The 20,229-nt window shown below is 32.6% G+C and overlaps 3 protein-coding genes across 10 annotated transcripts; 2 read left to right on the top strand and 1 right to left on the bottom strand.

Moving 5' to 3' along the window:
- Positions 1-222: 222 nt before the first annotated feature.
- On the top strand, positions 223-2,302 carry LOC123015615 (sphingosine-1-phosphate phosphatase 1-like). The gene is made up of 5 exons (XM_044415455.1): positions 223-250; positions 302-625; positions 672-922; positions 1,206-1,378; positions 1,425-2,302. Coding segments are annotated over exons 1-5 (1,167 nt in total). The 5' UTR covers positions 223-249; the 3' UTR covers positions 1,843-2,302.
- Positions 2,163-7,337, bottom strand: LOC123015616 (PIH1 domain-containing protein 1). The gene is made up of 5 exons (XM_044415456.1): positions 7,176-7,337; positions 7,039-7,123; positions 2,516-3,108; positions 2,325-2,468; positions 2,163-2,276 (listed from the first exon to the last, which is right to left on the bottom strand). The coding sequence occupies exons 1-5, from the start codon at positions 7,242-7,244 to the stop codon at positions 2,241-2,243; spliced, it is 927 nt and encodes a 308-aa protein (XP_044271391.1). The 5' UTR covers positions 7,245-7,337; the 3' UTR covers positions 2,163-2,240.
- On the top strand, positions 5,750-20,225 carry LOC123015614 (multidrug resistance-associated protein 1). Of its 8 annotated transcripts, none has more exons than XM_044415453.1 (17): positions 5,750-5,916; positions 7,491-7,579; positions 7,815-8,120; positions 11,677-11,937; positions 11,995-12,188; positions 12,714-12,908; positions 12,958-13,591; positions 14,273-14,419; positions 14,933-15,017; positions 15,071-15,778; positions 15,824-16,198; positions 16,252-16,353; positions 16,564-16,784; positions 18,318-18,737; positions 18,788-19,095; positions 19,143-19,357; positions 19,401-20,225. In XM_044415453.1, the coding sequence occupies exons 2-17, from the start codon at positions 7,535-7,537 to the stop codon at positions 19,757-19,759; spliced, it is 4,575 nt and encodes a 1,524-aa protein (XP_044271388.1). In that variant the 5' UTR covers positions 5,750-5,916; positions 7,491-7,534; the 3' UTR covers positions 19,760-20,225. The 8 variants fall into 8 exon arrangements, with proteins under 8 accessions (XP_044271388.1, XP_044271387.1, XP_044271389.1 ...); XM_044415452.1 differs by lacking the exon at positions 16,564-16,784 and adding an exon at positions 17,900-18,120 and having other exon boundaries at positions 5,751-5,916; XM_044415454.1 differs by lacking the exons at positions 14,273-14,419; positions 16,564-16,784 and adding exons at positions 14,563-14,709; positions 16,961-17,184 and having other exon boundaries at positions 5,752-5,916; positions 12,783-12,908.
- Positions 20,226-20,229: the final 4 nt, after the last annotated feature.

Below are 20,229 nucleotides of genomic sequence, written 5' to 3'. Positions count from 1 at the left end.
TCAAATTAGCGCTAACAAAAGGACGTAATCTTGCAATCAATGCTTAGAATTATTCCTTAATTTGAATTTTTTAAATACATTTTGGTAGATTGGCAAACTCATAATCAACAACATTAATCCATGTAACAAAATAATTAATTTATTTTTAATGCCAAAAAAATTTTTAAATTAAAGCGACCTTATTGTTATGTTGGCGCTCTGAATCTAAAATTTGACATTTAAAACAACCGATGTTCTCCGAATTTACAAAGTAAATAGCGATAAAAAGTTAAATTTGTAGCGTTCTTAAGTTATTATTTAGTGAAATACGTTCATTCAACCCCGCTCAAGTCTCACACAAAACTCAGTATGTTGTCATTATCAGATCTGAAAGAACCGAAGTTGGTATGGGAGATCCAAAAGTACTTTGGGGTTAGGACAAAAACCGCAAAATCCAATAACAGCAATGAAGAAACTGATAACAGTTACGTGATAACAAATAAATTCTGGTACTATTTGTTTGTTTTTGGGACGGCACTTGGAGATGAAGCTTTTTATTCATCATTTATACCATTTTGGTTTTGGAATATTGATGGGGCTGTAGGGCGCAGGGTTGTTCTAATTTGGACCATAGTCATGTACATAGGTACGTTTCTTAAGAGTTAAAAATTTAATACTCAATTTTTATTCAGGTCAAGCTGTCAAAGATATAATCAGATGGCCGAGACCAGGCCCTCCAGTTTTAAGGCTCCAAAACAAATGGTCTTTGGAATATGGGATGCCTTCGACCCATGCTATGGTTGCTGTGGCCTTTCCATTCTCATTTCTGTTGTGTACAATGAATAGGTATCAGTACAACATTCCTCTAGGCATGGTTATTGCAGTTTTGTGGTGTTCTATTATATGCCTAAGTAGGCTATACTTAGGCATGCATTCAGTTTTGGTAAGTTTTCAAAAAACACAGGTGTTAATTGGAATTTATTGAAATGACACATTTTATCAGTTCAAAGTATAGTAACAATGTAATTCAAATATAAGATAAAAATCAGATCAAATGATTCATATAAAGTTTTTTCATTTATTACATACATGTTTGATAAGGGATAAATATTTGTTTATCTAATAACTAATTATTGCCTCTTATGTTTGTTGTAATTACTGAKGTACTTGGAAAAATCTATATTAAACCGGTTTACTAATGACTAATTTGCATTCATTTATTCCAGGATGTCGTCGCGGGTTTAGCCCTAACGGTCTTAATAATGACTCCGCTTATACCCATTGTTGATTATTTAGACAATTATTTACTAACAGACCCCACGTCCCCCTTTCTTTTGTTAGTTGTTTCCATTCTTATGATTGTTTATTATCCAAACAGTGGCAAATGGACCCCAACAAGGTACTCTTCCCTATTTCCAATCGCCAAAAACTAAACTATTTTCTAGGGGCGACACTACAATGATTCTTTCCGTTTGTGTGGGAATTCACTGCGGGGCTTGGCTGAACTACCAATTGGGAATAATGACGACTTCAGATTTGACACCACCGTATGCTATCATGTGGCCTTCTTACACTATGTTAGGTTGTACCATCTTACGCACAATAATCGGGTTTGCTTTGGTTCTTTTAACTAGATCCGTATCTAAAAGTGCGTCATACAACTTCATTTGTGCTATTTTAAAAGAAGATGTCGATGTCTTGAAAAAGTCTGATAATTCGCTGACTAATAAGCACAAAACCATTGTCGATTTGGGTTGCAAATACATCACTTGTGGGATGATCGGGTTCAATGCCCTTTATTTGATTCCACAATTATTTAGATATTTGCGAATTGAAAGACCGACGTTTTTTACTGAGATTTGATAGTTAATGTGATTTTGTTTTATTTATTTTTTATTTAATTTTTTTGACTATTTGTTGTCAATGATCTATAACTTTTATTATACACTGTTTTAATTCATTGTAGTAGATTTGAATTTTCGCTATAGCTAAGATCACGATCCTAAAATAGTCTATTTTACGATCGTGAGTAAGACAATCGGTAAAACCACTGTTCAGTACATATCATTTTTTCTGCTGGCATTGCTCAAGTAATTACAGTAAAAAATTAGGGCTTAAAAGTGCGACAGGCTTGTGATAAAGTAATACAAACAACAATTTCATAACGTCATAGCGTACTTAGGTAAATTTCATAATCAATTTTTATTGTAATTAAATTTATTGTAAAAATATTTAACAATTCCAATTCCATTATGCAATAATTAACCTCCCACGAGGGGCATTGTTACTGTTAAAACCTAAAATAAAAATAATGAAATGATTAGTTTTCCATTTGATTGACCTACCTTTGTTGCCTTATTGAACGTTGAAGTACAAGAGGCTTGCCTAATCACTAATGGTACAAATATATCAAGTAAATAGTGCTTTGAAGTTGATTCTATAACAATTCGATCTTCACCAATATCGAGAGTAAGTTCTTTGGCTGAAATCTTACAGAAAAGTTATGATACAAAGATAAATCGAGAAAACAACTCACAATATCTGGAAATTTAAATTCTCCAATCAAACAATTGGGCTTCGCTTTCCTCCTAAACAATCTATATTCAGGCTCTCGACACTTTACCTCATTATTCGAAATCGTTTCAATCAAAGGTTTTCCTCTCTGAGCATCGTTGTTACCTCTCAGCTCCTCAACAAACGATTTCGCATTTTTCATTTTTTCATCAATTTCGCGCTGTTGTATTCTATGCATTTGTAAATTACCGAACGCTTTTCTGTTAAGTAAAATGATTTTTTCATCTTTGCATATAATCCCATATTTGTCTTTCAAGCCCTCGAAAACAATAGTAACAAAAAAACTTTTAAATAACTGACTTTGTTCGATTTTTTTGAGAAAAATAGGATGTATTGCGACGTCACAAGCTTTTGCTTCTTCTCCTTTCTTATCTTTATCACTGCGTATTTCTCCGATACTCATGGGCACCCGAAAGTTGGGTGCTTCGTCAGAGTTTAGGATATTCTTTAGCTCATTTTCTGAAATGTCTTTCGGCGGAGGAATTGCCTCGGTGTGGCAGATGTTGACGAAGAATTTCGTATCGGAACCTATTTCGTGTGTTTTGATACAGAATCCTGTAAAAGATTCTTTAAATTAACAGTCTGTACATACGCATTCTTGGCTCTATTGTAACTTTTAACTACTCATTGTATTAAATGCGATGTTACGTAATAATCCATTTAAATGTTTGTAAATAAGTGCCATAAACTTTTCGTATCAATTTATTGTATAAAACATTTCTTGTAACACATTACGCGCCGTAATGAATTGATTCTATTTTTTTTTTTAATTCTTCGCTGTAAATATTTCGACCCTATCACAAAAAGTTTCTATGTATTTAGCACTAGTATTTTGTAGTAAACGTCTACAAATAATTTTAGATAATTAAGAACCGTATGAGGTTAAAGCAATTTTAATAACGAAATTATTAAACCTTGTCCTAGTACAAATTTAACAATACTCAAGGACATTAAATTCAGACCCACTCATCAGCGTTATTTAATTTCAACGAATGCAAACAATAGGATATTGTATGTGAATCACCAGAGAAATTTTAAAACATAATACTATAATGAAGTGAAAAAATTTGCTCTAAACACAATAAGGGCCGGTTTTTCAATTGTTGGTTAACCTCTAGTTAGTAGGTTTCTATGGAAATTTTTGCAATTTAACCAATCAAAATGTTGCATTTTTAGTTTAACTAGAGGTTTAACTTTAACCAACGATTGAAAAACCGGCCCTTAGAGTCTAAATCTTCCTTGGGAGCGATAGGAAAAATTACAAAAAAAAAAAACAATTATCAAATAGTAATTCTAGTCATTTGAAAATGTCTATCTATAATTATTTAGGATTAAATAGTAAGATGTTTCACAAACGTTATAGACTGTTTCAGTTAAAATGGACATAGTTAGGAACAATACGTTGTGAATGCGAATAAAGTTAAATATGAATAATTCAAATTTTTTTAATTGTTAAAAAACATGTAAGAAATACCATTTGTATAATTATAATAATACATACCAGGTGAATAAAAAGTATGGCACCAAACATTGATGAGTGATAAAGTACTATAAAAATGTGATGATTTAACAAGAATAAAATTTTTTGAAATTTTCTTTTGTTTTTGAGTTCCACAAAAAAATTAATTTTTTTAAATGGCAATCCACTATAAAATCATTTTTCTCATAAAAGCTATCCTCTAAGGATTACAACTATCTGCTTTATATTTAATTTTTTTTTAAAAATTTTTCACATAAATTGCAAATTTGACAAAAAAAAATCGCATAACTCAAAAACAAAACAAAATTTCGTTCTGAAAATACGATGACATTTTTTATATTACTTTAATTTATATTAATTCTTATTTTCTGGGGGCAAATGATTAAAAATAAAACCGCTTGGTTCCATACTTTAAATTCACCCTGTATAATAATTATTAATATATGCATTATTATTAATATTGTTACAGTGGGATATGTCAATAATCATAAATTTATATGTGAAATTACATCGGAAAAATGAACACAGTGCGTCTGTTAATTCAGTAGATGATCAATTAAATATAGTTACTGACAACGCATATTTGAGTTACTTTAAACAAATGACACCTATTAATGAAAAAAATAGAAAAATAGGTTTTAGAGAAATGTTTCATAAAGTACTAAAGTAGACAACTAAATATATTTAATTTAATAATAATCTTCTTGGTTTTAATTATTTTTAATTTTCAATTCCTTTTAAATAATATTTTGTCTTATTTTCATTAGAATTAGAAAAATCATATACAATAAATACAAAATTTCTTGTAAAGGTTAACAATTCATTTATAATTTTTTTAATTAAGTTGTTTCACGATGACATCACTCCTTTTACAGCTGCACTAGATTATTGATTTGACAACAATGATAGTCAAAAATAAACGCGGACAGGTTGGTAACATGAATAAATCAATAAAGAAACAACTTGTCAACCATCGATCAATGTAGTATTTCCATATAAAATAGGAATCACACTTCAAAGGATTATCTAGCATTCAAGGTCACATTATAAACAAATACAGCAAATTTGAATCAACTAAGATGAGAAAAAAAATTCCCTTGGGCTTGTAATTACAACAACATTAGGATATTTCTTACGTTTCGTACTATTAAAACAACTAGTTAATTATTGTAAGTGACAAAATAATATTCAAGTATAGTCAAACTGTTAGTAAATTAATTACAAAATATTGTGAAATAAAATTTTATATGAAGGGCATCTAAAACATGTTAAACATATCAAAGAGTGAACGATGATAAAGCGAAATAGCCTTTCAGATATGAATTTAAGATGAGTAATCAACTAATCAATTAAATAGGTACTGTAATCTGATACTTCTAAGTCATGTTATTTTAAATTATACAATTATCAATGTAATAAATGGAATTATTGATCCAATACAACCCTGGTCGCTCCTTGCCATTCACCTCGGTTTAAAATTCCTGTATTTTCGCTCTCTTAATTCAACATTTCAATTCTTGGCACTTTTATTACAGTTCTGTGGCTTCTTCAAGTCTCATATAACTCAACCAAACAAAATAAAACAAAATTTTCAATTCTCTTTTTATTAAAAGCACTCAAAATATTAAGTGATTATAACCAGTTAGAAATAAAACCGTGCTTTCATCAAGTCAATTGTTTGTATCACTTATTGTGGATACAATGTGAGAATCGAGCAGATAACCATCATTCAAGTGGTGACGCGAGTAAAGCGCGGTCGAAATTTTCATACCCACTTTTCGCGRCTTCTACATAAATAGCGGTTTTCGATTTACAATTTCATTTAGTTTGTGACAATTAAAAGTGGTGCTGCTACCAAAACCGGTGCATTTAACACAGAAAAGGTAATTTTTGTTATGTTCATGAACGTTGAACTGTTGTCTTCGTGAAAGCCTTGATTTATTCTCGGTTGATATGGTGTGTGCATATCGTGACTTTTCATTCGTTATCTGTAATTGTAGGGTGAGTCAAGGGTAATAAATTTCTTACCCGAAATTCAATCAAAAAATTAGAACAAACTGTCACCGAGTAAATTAAATTGATAAATAATGTAATAATAGTGAATTAATCAAATGATCTACTTCTTGCAAATTGCACAACCCGGTTTCTTGCTTAACAACAATTAAGATTTTTACTAAAAATATTTTGTTGCCGCAAGACTATAAATTAAATAATAATGATAGTCACTTGTCGTTATTAAGTCTTTTGTTTATGTGATGAGATAGTTCCGTGTTTGGTAATTTTTTTGTGTTATTATTTCTCAGTATCTTCTACTATTTTTAAGTTACTTAAACTGTGAATTGTTTACGGTTGTAAGATGACCTTGATGTTTCCAGAGTTATGCAATTCATATTTTATTTTAAATGTGAAAGAGAGGAATTTACAAACCCATCCTCAAATTTTTCCTTAAAACCGGTTGTAATAAATATGAGAAATTTCATATTTTTTACTTAAGTATGTAAATACATTTGTGGGAGGATGAAAAATATAATTACAATGGAATTAATTTGTTTTCTGTTAGGATTAAAAATAAGTCAATACAAGTATGAGGGATTTTAAGTAATAAATGTCCATTTATACTATTAAAAACGTATGTTAATTGTTGACATCATATAAAATCATTATTGTGATTAGTGTATAGTGTTAATATCTAATATTATATTGTGAAAACAGGAAACATTGTAAATATTAAATAAACATACAAAAAGATTAATTCTCAGGGACTGGTGTTAAATAACCAGAATCTAAACGGATGTTTGTAGTTGAATATAATTGTAAAACTTCTTTTTTTTCTTCAWGAATCAATAAAATGCAACCTTCTATCTTTAATTAAGATTACACCAACATAATTCTGGTGACTTGCATTATCCTATTATCTTTTTAACTTCTATAATTGTTTGTTTTATCAACAATGATGGAAGGATTTGCTGAATTCACCCACTGATAACGAGCGAGATAACACTTACCGGGAAACGGTTTTACTAATTTGGACGGGAACTGTTCCCCTTGTGGGTTAAATATTTTATTAAATTCTTCTTCGTTTGGGTTGGTCTAAAAACAAAAATTAACCTTAAAAAATGTGTAAAACTGTTAACTGACTTACCGCAAATCGTAAATTGTTTTCGACTATAGTGGGGTCAACGTCGAGGAATACTCCTGATGACTTGGTCATTTTTAATTATATTATTTTATGTTTTAAGTAAACTAAAACAAATTATTGAACAAACTCGCTTGTGACAGTTGTCAACTGTCATTTTAAATCACGTGTTTGGTACTGCCGCGAGATTTGAAAAAATTATTTGTGATGAACTTGTAATCTTGTGTATTTTTACCATCGTGTTTTTCTGGATAATCGAAGATTATGTCAAAATTTAAAATTGTTAGAGTAATTTCAAGGAAATAGATATTTTTCTTTCAGGATTTTTTCGAATGGGTGTGAGTTTGCGCAGTTCCTGGTAAAAAATGGCTGCAACGACTATGGATAAATTTTGTGGCTCCGAATTTTGGGTAAGTTTAAAGTAAAAATTTGAGTAAAAAATCCAAGACAACTAATTTTTGTTGCTTTTTTAATTCAACGTATTTGCACGAACTTTAAATATCATTCTTTAGTTACGTAAAATAAACAAGGTTAAATAGCGCCGGTGCTAACTGTATATTTAGTTATAGCAGCAAGTCGTTGATTTTTTTTAATCTCGCAAAACTGGTCAACATCTTCAATTAAATATGAATTATTTTTTTCTAGAATTCAACGCTGACATGGCACACAAACAATCCAGATCTAACAAAATGTTTTGAAAGGACAGTTTTAGTGTGGGTTCCTTGCGCGTTTCTGTGGACTTTTTCTAGTTTAGAAGTTTATTACATTTTGCACAGCAAGAGAAGGGATATACCCTGGAATTGGTTAAATGTGTCCAAGTTACTGGGAACTGCTATTCTTTTTGTGTTAACAGTTACTGATTTAGTGACAGGAATTAATTCGGCGAGCTCAAGTGAAAGTGATGTGTATAAAGTGGATATTTACACACCAGTTATTAAACTGCTTACTTTTGTAAGTATATTTTTAATTTTTGAGCAAACTTTTTGGGTGACGATACGACGTCAAAAGCGACATAACCTGTCATTTTTTTGTGTTTCTATAAAATGAGTTTTTTCCGGACTCAACAAAATGTACGTAAAATGGTTACTTTAGGTATTCGACACCTAAAATATAGGTTTTTCCGACGAAAAAGTCAATTTAGTTCCTATGGTGGCAAATTTTTGTAAGTAATTAACAAGAGGTGTGAATTCGTATTTTGGGAGTTTTAACAAAAATTGTACACTTTTATTCAAAAAAAAGCGTACAAGTAGTGAGCCCAATTTTGGCTAGATTGTCATATTGTAAACTTATCTTTTAATCGTTGTTACTTAAAAACCTGGAACTAAAACCTTGCTGATAGCTGGATTTTATCGTTGTATTTTTCAGAGATTTTAATGTGTTTAAATTGTTTGCCTTATTAGGCAACCATTATCGATTACTACAAACACAATTCATAAACTTTTATTCACAAATTTACAAAAAAGGCAATCCTCAACAACAATTTTTTGCGTTCATTTCAGTTAGTCTACGGAGCATTGAGTGAACAAGTGCCTGGGCATAAGTTTAATCCTTCGCTAAACTTTTCCATATATTTATTTTCCACAAATTTCCATAGTTCGTTTGCAGTAGGAAGCCTGACATTCAGTTTATTAGACACTTCTTTTGCCATACGGCCTCAAACGTTTTCTATGTAGTTGAGGTCGGGACTTCTTTAAAATAGTGCTTCAGTTCTTTTACACCTAGACTACCCATCTTCCAATTTATTAGTAATGATCACACTCTTGTTAATGGTATTATATGTCGTGGTAAAATTCAATTGTAAATAGCAATTGAAAGCAATTTTCACACATTTGACATACAAAATGTGAAAATGTCAGTATGTAATACGTTTTCTTGGAAACGATTAATTAATATATCCTATTTACAATAGTCCTCAATACGTGTACGCTTTTTTTGTGAATAAAAGTGTACATACCTAAAACGTTTTTGCGGATTCATCTGCTTTTCCAGACTCGGCCTCTCCTCGTCCGGAAACGGCAACGCAACCATTCGTTCGGAAAAACGGTATTTTAGGTACTTGTAACAAAAATTACTATTTTATTATCAATTCTATTTTTTAAAACATTACCGTTAAAGGAGTGCGCTCAACCTCATTGTACATATAATAATTGGAAGTAAGATAAATAGTAAACACCTTATTGATTTACTGCACTTGACAACTTTGCTGCAAAATGCATAAAATGAAATAAAAAGTGTTGGGTTCAGATTTATTTATATAAAATTGAACAATTAAATAATTTGTTCCACTTTTGTTGTCCATAATTGCGCAGTCCTCGTTAAGTTCCAGTTCGAGATTGCTATCGAAACACTCGTATGTTGTAGATATAACCGAGGGTATAACTATTTATTTTTAAAAACATAGATTTATTTGTTTATTTATATATTTATTTATAGAGAGCTTAATAGACTGATTATTGGCCTAGGTAATTAATGAACATTTTTTAAATTTCTTCAATGTCGCAACAATGTCACCTATCCATTGGAAATATAAAATTATCGCTTTCTCAACCTTGATGATAATATATTGTTACATTTTTTTTCACAATAAATAAGTTGATAAAGTACAGTGAAGCATTATATAAATATTTGAGGTTTATCATTTCTTAAATATAAAATGTAAAACCGTTAAGTGAAATCGAAGTCACTCAAAACTAAATATGAAAATAGTACCTATCTTAGCTAGAGAAGCTAGAGAAAAAAATAACAACAAATCAAAATAATTTATTGAACTTATATTAAAACACGTATTGCTTTATTGCATTATTGTTTCGGAAAATCGCCGCCAAAAAGAAATTTCAACTAAAAATTTCAAATCTTATTTTTCAATCGACGCCAAAAATAAATTTCAACTAAAACTTTTAAATCTTATTTTCCAATGTCAATCATAATTATAATAAAGCGTGGCTTACATTGACATTTTTTAAACTGACATAAATAAATTTGATATCTAAAATTCTGTGTCCGCAATTGTACATAGATATATGATTATAATTATGGGATATTTCACTAAATATTCATTAATATAGGTAAAAGTGTGAAGGTTACGCTTGCTACATTCGTCAAGCTTAATAATGATTTTTTGTAACTTAGTATTACCATTATTACCACAGGTACAGTTGGAGACAAAATACTCTGGTCGTCACTTTTCTGACACTTTAATGTAATTCAAGCTTTAACGTTAAAATGAATGACAATTTCAAATTAATGACAGCTGTTGTATTTTCTTATCAAAAGTATGTACATACAACTTGTCAACTATGATTGACAGTGGCTAAGAATAAGGTTAACAGTCCTAAAGCATGCTTTACAATTTAATGTCACTAAAGTGACATTGACGACCAAAGTAATTTGTCTCCAACTGTATTGTCCAAATGAATAAATTTTTTTAGCATTTGGTAAAAATCAATTTCTAAGATGGAGTAATTGAAATAGTTATTTCTATCAAAAGGCATTGATGTTGAATTTTACACATTCTTAATTTAATTAAAACGTCTGTGGATAGAATAGTATATGTTCTTCAGGGTAAAAGGAGGTAACATTATGTATGTAACTCAACTTCGCCACATAAAGTGTCACTACACTCTTAATAGCACATCAGTTCTGAAATCGTGATTTTTTAAAATTATATTGTAATTTATATACACCCCACGCCATTATTTTATGATTATGACAATACATATAGTGAGATCAAAAAATCTGTCTATCAAGCAAGCGTAGAAATTTAAAACATATGTCTGTGGAAGATAAAATGTCACAATGACAAATGAGAAATATCAAAATAATTTTTATGTAAATTATAACAGGAAACCGTGTTGAACGATTTTTATGAATAAACACTGACAAAGTCTCATTTTAGGATATTTTGAGACGTTTCATAGAATAATTCAATTTAATAGCTTTGTGTTTTAATTTTTATAAAATAATTTTTTGACATCTAGATAACATACGAACTGCCATGCAACGTACGTCCTCAACTAGAACGCCTACTTGATAGAAAGACTTATTGATCGCACTGTAGTTATTTGATCAAATAAGTTAAACAGCTTATTATGAGAAATCTTTGAGGATAGATGCTCGATCAATCTAAACAGATGACAAATAAACTGTGCAACTTTGTTCGAAGAGGTATTGTCCTAACTTTAAAAATGCTATTATGTCTTGGGATGTTTTTTATAATCCAGTCTGTATAAAAATTTGAAATACTATGCGACCAATATTACTACATTTCACAGACTATTTATCATTACGGTCGATTACAATAATGTTATATGAATCCTGGAAAAAAATATGTACATAGGAACTTCCTTATTTTGTAAAATTTAGTGTAGATACGTTGTTTTTGTAAATTTTTGTAGATACATAAAAAGTAATTTTATATTTAAAAATAAGCACAAAATTAAAATACACTTTCATTTTCTGGAAAAATATAGTAAATGGTAAAATGTATTGATTAATTTTTTCATTTTAGGGTCTGTCAGCAGTACTTTTAGTATATAACCGTAAATATGGCCTCTGTACTTCGGGATTACAGTTCTTATTTTGGCTCTCATTGGCAATTTGTGGGGCCTTTCAATACAGAACTGAAATCAACGGCTCACAGGAAGAAATTTCGGAGTCTCAATATTCCTACATTAGTTACTTAATTTATTACCCAGTGGTCTTAGTAATGTTATTTTTAAATTGTTTTGCTGATCGGCCTCCACGACGTAGCGAATATCCTAAACTCAAGGTTTGATTTAAAAACAAAATATGAAATATATTCTTTAAGTCAAAAGTATTTTATTAGAATCCTTGTCCAGAGGAAAATAGTAGTTTTCTTTCCCGGCTACTATTCTCTTGGTTTGATCCTCTCGCATGGAGAGGCTTTAGACGACCTTTGGTCGACAGTGATCTTTGGGATATGAAACCAGAAGATTCAGCATCGGAAGTTGTGCCAACGTTTGAAAAACATTGGAAGAGGATTTTGCAAAAGTGCGAAAGGTAACAAATAGTTGTTAAGTCGCTTTTGCTTGAAGCTTTTTAGCATAAGTTATTAAAAAAGGAAAGATTTTGATTATTACCTGTTAAATAAACACATGTGTTATCCATGAATTATAAGAATTAAATATGTAATTCTTAAAAAATCACAAAAGTTAGAATGGAAGTTTTTGACTTGCTTATTTTAATTAATTATAACATTATGTTAATTTTATACATGAAATATATTAATATTTTATTTTCCTGAAGTTTGTAAATCTCTTAATTTTACAAAAATATCACTTACCTATTATCAGTTCAGTAAATAAGAATTTAATTTACGTAACTACGGATTATATGTTTTGAAGAAGGTAATGAACGCTTAATAGCCAATTTTTTTTTTTTTTGCTTTTTAACAATATTAACACCAGCTGCAGCACCGCCTTGTTTCTCGTTCCTCACACTCTCACCTTTGTTGTTTGTTGTTTTTGTGACCTATTGTTGTACTCGTTTCACCCTTGAATCGTCCTCAGTGTTGTCAATTTACAGCAACTCTCCTACACGTCAAACTCGTGCTTCCTATAAACTTGACTCAGCACGTGTGGATATTGTCAACAGCTCGATCAAGAAGCAGGCGTCCATCCTGCCGGCTCTAATTAAAGCTTTCGGACCTACTTTCGTATTCGGTGCCTTACTTAAACTCATCCAAGATCTACTTACCTTCGTCAGTCCTCACATCTTGGAGTAAGTGTTTAAGAGAGATGGAAGGGATGTGTTTAATGTGCGATTTCAGTTTACTTATCCAGTTCGTGAAAAATAATGAAGAACAATGGAAAGGTTTCCTATACGCCGGTGCTCTATTTGTCACCGCGACGATCCAAACTATCGTCCTTTCTCAATATTTCAATCGAATGTTTGTTGTGGGAATGCGAATTCGGACGGCTTTGGTGTCGGCGATTTACAAAAAAGCCCTCAGAGTATCGAACAAAGCGCGCAAAGAGAGCACTGTTGGAGAAATTGTCAATTTGATGTCTGTAGATGCACAAAAATTCATCGATTTGACCGCTTACATCAACATGATTTGGTCAGCACCGTTACAGATTATTCTCGCCTTGTACTTCTTGTGGAATATCTTAGGGCCTGCGGTTTTAGCCGGATTGGCCGTCATGATTATTTTAATCCCGGTTAACGGATACATAGCGAATAAAGTCAAAGTGTTACAAATCAAACAAATGAAGAATAAAGATGAGAGAGTCAAATTAATGAATGAAGTCTTAAGCGGAATCAAAGTACTTAAGTTATACGCGTGGGAACCGAGTTTTGAAAAACAAATTTTGAAAATCAGGTCGAAGGAAATACAGGTTTTGAAAGAGGCGGCGTATATGAACGCCGGGACGTCGTTTATTTGGTCGTGTGCCCCTTTTTTGGTGAGTATTTTTTCAGTAAATAAAGCGAAGGTGCATTCAATAACTTAATCCTGTTTTGTAAAAAAGAATTCCACCTGACAGTGTAACCTTAAGGTTTTTTTTTACTGCGTAAGTCGGCTATTGTTCTAGTGACCTGGAAAATATACAAAGAAATATCACTTTAATCAGTGAGCAAATAATAGTAATCTTGGACAAACTTGACAACAGGTGGTTTATTGAAAAATAGCTGGGCTTTTTTGGCAATTACGTATTTTTTTCTACATAAAGCCAAAGTCGGTTGACTTTAGAATAACTTTTTTTCTCTACTATTCAGAAAGAAATCTGTACAATTTTATCAGAATTCGTTAGTTTCTCCAAGTTGACATTTTTTTTACTTTGACCGCATATTTTGACGCACAGTTCACAGTTTTTTTTCTAAATAGTGGTGATATCTTTTAGTTAAAAAATCGTTGGTGACTTTCTTATATTATTTACCTCTCTGATTCCTCAATGTGACATCAACAATAAAAATTATATTATTATACATTATTAATTATACCATATTTGGTAACATTTAAAAAAATACAAGATTACAAAATTTGTGATCAATAATTGGCTTTTTAATCAATGTGTCCCTTAGCCGACTACGTCTGATGTATTTGTGTTTTTTTATTTTTTGTTTTAATTCTTTGAAATGTGCAGGTGTCTTTGATCACCTTTGCAGTATTCGTCTACAGCGACTCAAAGAACATTCTCACACACGAAGCGGTATTTGTTTCAATAACATTATTTGGTATAATGCGATTACCAATGTCGCTTCTGCCAATGTTGATCGTGTACTGCGTCGAGGTACATATTTAATAAAATGATCCACAAGAATAACACATTTCATTGCGATTTTAACATGGATATGGTCTATAGACCCATTAGATTTTAAGACGGATGGGGTTAATGCCTACTCTATTTTTTGTTTTTTCATCTGCATGCTCTAGGTATCACTAGTCTCTTTCGGTACATATGTTATGGTGGACGAACATAACGTTCTAGATGCGAGTAAGGCCTTTGTCTCTGTTTCTCTCTTCAATATACTAAGGTTTCCGCTGAGCATGTTGCCAATGATGATATCAAACCTGGTCCAAGTAAGCCTTATAGTTCATATTTTGATGTTTTGTTACATTAAAAATAATTCATGAAACTCAAACTAAGTAAATAATTTTTGCACAACTCACTACAATTGAGTTTCACGAATTACAGCATATTTTCCACTAATACACCATTTGTTGCTTTTTAATACTTCAAACTCTTTGTGTTACGTGTCCTGGTCATTTCAGACACAAAATAAACATTTTTAATCTTAMACAGGCCATGGTTTCAATTCAAAGAATTAATAAATTTATGAACGCGGAAGAATTAGATCCTACGAGTGTTACACATGACCCGAATGAGAGTACGTCTGGTGTAATTTTTTTCGTAACAATTTTATTCATCTCAAATTTTCAGCTGCACCCTTGGTGATAGAAAACGGTTGTTTCAACTGGGATGAGGATCAAATACTCAAGAATATCAACATTCGTGTTGAGAAAAAATCTCTTTGTGCTGTGGTAGGTTCGGTGGGTTCTGGCAAAAGCAGTCTCCTTTCTGCTTTCCTTGGCGAAATGGATAAAATTTCAGGACGGGTTAATACAGTCGGGTCTATAGCGTATGTGGCTCAACAAGCATGGATTCAGAACGCCACTTTGAGAGATAATATTTTATTCGGAAAATCTTTCGATAAATCCTTGTATGATAAAGTGGTCGAGGCTTGTGCCCTTAATCCCGATTTTGCGATGTTGCCGGCTGGGGACCAGACCGAAATTGGTGAAAAAGGTATAAATCTGTCAGGAGGGCAGAAACAAAGAGTCAGTCTCGCACGCGCCGTTTATGCAAACTCCGATATTTACTTCCTGGATGACCCATTGAGTGCCGTCGACAGCCATGTCGGTAAACACATTTTCGATAAAGTGATTGGTCCTGAGGGGCTCCTTAGACACAAAACTCGAGTCTTGGTCACTCATGGAATCACGTATCTGCCACAAACCGACAAAATTCTAGTACTTAAAGATGGTGAAGTGTCCGAAAGTGGCACTTATCAGGAATTGCTCGACAAAAAAGGGGCCTTTTCGGAGTTTTTGTTGCAGCATATTAATGAAGTCGAAGAGGATGAAGAAGGTTAGTTCGGTGTGAAAATAACTTGGTTTAATTGTTTGGTTTTAGAACTTGATGTACTTAAGTCGCAACTTAGCGGAACTGCAGTTTCGGAAGAGATTAATAAAAAGTTGTCAAGGCATAGGTCGCGTGTTTCAGAGTCAGTTTCCGAGACGGGTTCAGACCAAACTAGTCTGTCGTTACAAAGACAAAAGTCGGTCGAAAGCACTGATAAGAGTTTGAGGCACCGCTCGAGTTCTGTAGAGGAGACGAAGAAGGTCAAAGGTGATAAATTGATTGAGATTGAAAAAGCCGAAACAGGAAGTGTGAAATGGATTGTCTATAAACATTACCTAAAATCAATCGGGATTTTTCTAACCGTGGCCACGATTTTCCTAAATATGCTATTTCAAGGGTTTAGTATTGGCTCGAACGTTTGGTTGGGTAAGTGTAGTTATTTTGGGTGTGCAATTTAGTTCGTTCATTGTGATTTTAAGGTGTGTGGGCTGATGATAAAACGGTTGTTGTCGATAATGTGACCGACACGGGGAAAAGAGACTTTTATCTTGGCATTTATGGTGCCTTGGGTATAGGCCAAGGTAAGTGTTTGTTATGGTTGTCGATTAAATAATCCTATTTTAGCGGCATGTTTTGCTGCTTTTTATTTTTTTTATTTGCATTTTCCGGTAGTTGAAATTTGTTCTAACAGCATGCAGATTGTGTGATTTTTCTTACGTAAATCACACATCTTAGACTTGCTCTATTAAAAAAAAAAAAAAAAACATTTGTATCATCCTAACGACTTGTAGGTTTTTGCTCCTTCCTTTTCTCTGTGACCTTTGCTGTTGGATTCATAAAAGCAGCCATACGAACTCACGAGATTCTTTTGAATACTTGTTTTCGTTGGCCGTTGATGATGTTTGATACGACACCTTTAGGTAGAATTCTTAACAGGTTTTCTAACGACATTAACATCCTGGATAACGTTTTACCAATGTCTCTTCAATCAGCTTTTAATACGTCATTTACGGTAAATAACGTTTAAAGCTTCTGTCCCACTAACGAGCAATGTTGGGTGATTAACACAGTTTGTCTTAGTTTAACCGCTTTAGCTTTTTTATTTCTATGCTTAATTTTGCACTTTTGTTTTGTTTTAACAGAGAAATATAACGTCATACGAATTTGTGAGTTGTGATCGGTTTTCAGCTATTGCCGTTTTGTTATCGGCGTTGTCGTTATACATAGGAGCGTTGAACGGAGCTCAGATACTCCACCAATTGCTACTGTCCAACATTTTACGAGTTCCTTGTACGACTTTTTTCGATGTAACTCCAGTTGGACGCATTCTAAATCGATTTTCCAAAGACGTCGATACTGTGGATAACATATTGCCAATGACTCTGAGAGGATGGATCACTTGTTTTTTTTCGGTTTGTGTTTTTGTTTTATTCATAAGTCGTCAAGCAGTTATATTGTTTAACTAGGCCAACATTTTCACTCATTGTTTGAACGAACACCGTTTTTAATTTATCGCTTTTCTTTGATTTGGTTGAACTTGTTAGAATGCTTGAGACCTACCTGTTAGATTAATGTCATGCTGTAGCATTTATGTTTGTTTAACCGAAAACTTTCATCTTGTAGCCATATCGATCTGTTCGTCGGAATTAAATCTAACAATCGCATCTTTAAATGCCGCCTCTGAAATTCATAAAGATCTCCTTTTGAATATTTTTCGACAGCCGATGAGTTTTTTCGAATTAGTTCCTGTAGGCAGAATTCTTAGTAGATTTTCTAAAGATCTGAGCGGGGTCGATGAGGAACTTCCTTTTAATTGTTACGAAGTTATCGAAAGCACTTGCATTGTAAGTGGCCCACAAATTGTTACAGCAGTTATATTTAAATTGCAGGTTTCTTCTTATTTTACAGATTTCGTTTCCATCTAATCCTAACATTTTTTTWATTCTTATCACTTTTGGTTTTAAGCACGCCTACTAATTCACACATTTTTGTGCTAACTGCTTTCAGTAGGCAATAAACTTCCACATACTAATAAAACATTAACTCCTTACTAATATTTGTAGTAAAACCGTAAACGCGCACTCGACTTGTCCTTCAGTCCTTAATCACAATCTTTCAAAATTTCAGCCATTATGTCATTGTTTGCTGATTTGGCGCCTCAGATAGGTTGTTGCTATGCCTCAATTGCATTACATCAGGTAATGTTGAGAGGTGTTTTACGAGCACCGATGTTATTCTTTGATACAACTCCGCTTGGACGAATTTTGGGTCGTTTCTCTCGAGACGTTGAAACTATGGATAGTACTTTGCCTTGGGGCATAACAGATGGAGTTTATTGCCTGTTTGAGGTATAAACTACAGATTTTCATTTTAGGTGCTTTTTACACTGTTTTTCGCTTTTATCATTTATCATTTTTTGTTAAATTATGTCTGAGGGAAAATGTTGTGCAATGTACGAAATATGTTTAAATATAACTGCTTCGCTTTCTACGCTACATTTTCTCTTTTTCGAGGAGTCGGTGGTAATAATCTGAGATTATTTCAGGTGTTGGGTACTTTAGTCGTGATCAGTGTTTCGACACCGATCTTTGTCGCAGTTATAGTGCCAATAGGAATTTTGTATTACTTTATACAAAGATTTTACGTTGCGACGTCACGACAATTAAAGCGGTTAGAGTCGGTTTCACGATCACCGATTTATTCACATTTCGGAGAAACCATCACAGGAGTGCAAGCTATTAGAGCTTTCAGAGAACAAGACCGGTTTATTAAAGAATCAGAACACAGAGTTGACGTTAATCAAGTATGTTATTACCCAAGTATCATCTCAAATCGATGGCTAGCAGTCAGATTGGAAATGATTGGAAATTTAATCATTTTCTTTGCGGCTTTATTCTCAGTTTTGGGTCGAGATGAGTCGCAAAACGCCGGTTTAGTCGGCCTTTCAGTCACGTATTCACTTCAGGTAACCACAAAACAATCTACAAATCCAAAATAATTAAGAAAAATCAACAGATAACACAAACTTTGAATTGGTTGGTTCGAATGACCTCTGATGTCGAAACCAACATCGTGGCCGTAGAACGTATCAAAGAATACGGGGAGGCTCCTCAGGAAGCCCCCTGGGAAATTCCCAACAAAGCCCCTTCGTTATTATGGCCTGAAAATGGCACGGTCCAATTTAATAAATACGCAGTGAGATACAGGCCTGGCCTGGATCTAGTCCTAAAAGGGGTCAATTTTAGTATAAATGGGGGCGAAAAGGTGGGAATTGTTGGGAGAACAGGTGCGGGAAAGTCGAGTCTCACCTTAGCATTGTTTAGGTAATTATAAGTAATTAAAAGAATTTGGTGTAATCATAGAATTGCAGAATTATCGAAGCTGCCGAAGGCGAAATTTTGATCGATGGAATAAATATCGCCGAATTGGGACTGCATACATTGCGTTCGCGGCTCACTATCATCCCCCAAGATGCCGTCTTGTTTTCAGGAACGCTKCGAATGAATCTAGATCCATTCGATAAGCACAGCGATGAAGAAGTTTGGAAGGCATTGGAACATGCTCACTTGAAATCTTTTGTGAAAGGTTGGTATGGCTGTTTGTTGTTTCATTTTGGTGATTTTGGCAGGTTTGACGGCCGGGTTGCACCACGAGGTGACCGAAGGAGGCGAGAATCTCTCCGTGGGTCAGCGCCAATTGATTTGTTTGAGTCGCGCGTTGTTGCGCAAAACAAAAGTTTTGATTTTGGATGAAGCTACAGCCGCTGTCGATTTGGAAACCGATGATTTGATTCAGAAAACGATCCGATCCGAGTTTAAAAATTGCACGGTTTTGACAATCGCGCATCGCTTGAATACAATTATGGACTCAGATCGAGTTGTAGTCCTAGATAATGGTATGATAGTTGAATTTGATTCGCCTTCGAATCTTCTCAAACAGCAACAATCAATATTTTATAGTATGTGCAAAGATGCAGGGTTAGTTTGAATTTTAACAAACTATGTAAATAAAATTCAGTTTTTGTGTCACTTTTATCTTTTAATTGATGTGTTCAATAAATGAATAAATTTTGTGGGATAGGTTTGAAATTTCTCGTTTTGATGTTTGTTGCAGTGTATTGTTAGAACCTATATTTTTTTGTTATTTAGTTTTTGGTGCCTAAAATTTATTTAGATTTTTCTATTTTTGTACGTAGTTTACTTTTATTATTACACTTGCCTTATGATGTGAATTTAAACTTTTGAAGAATTGTGATCTTGTTAATAATTATTAAGAAAAAAATTTTTGCCACTATTAGAATGTTACTTGTAGTATCATTTATCCTGCAGTACTTAAACAGTATTTTCTCCCCAATTACGTAAAAACTGTTTCAATCTTAATTATATCCAATATTATTTTTTTTAATCTTGTAATTGTACTGTAACTTTTTATAAATATATAGAAATAATGTTAATAAA

Source organism: Tribolium madens, unplaced genomic scaffold (genome assembly GCF_015345945.1).
Source record: "Tribolium madens isolate multiple individuals breed KSU strain unplaced genomic scaffold, Tmad_KSU_1.1 Scaffold_19;HRSCAF=116;Tcas5.2_LG9, whole genome shotgun sequence".
Lineage (NCBI taxonomy): Eukaryota > Metazoa > Arthropoda > Insecta > Coleoptera > Tenebrionidae > Tribolium > Tribolium madens.
This window is presented reverse-complemented; position numbering and strand designations above follow the sequence as displayed.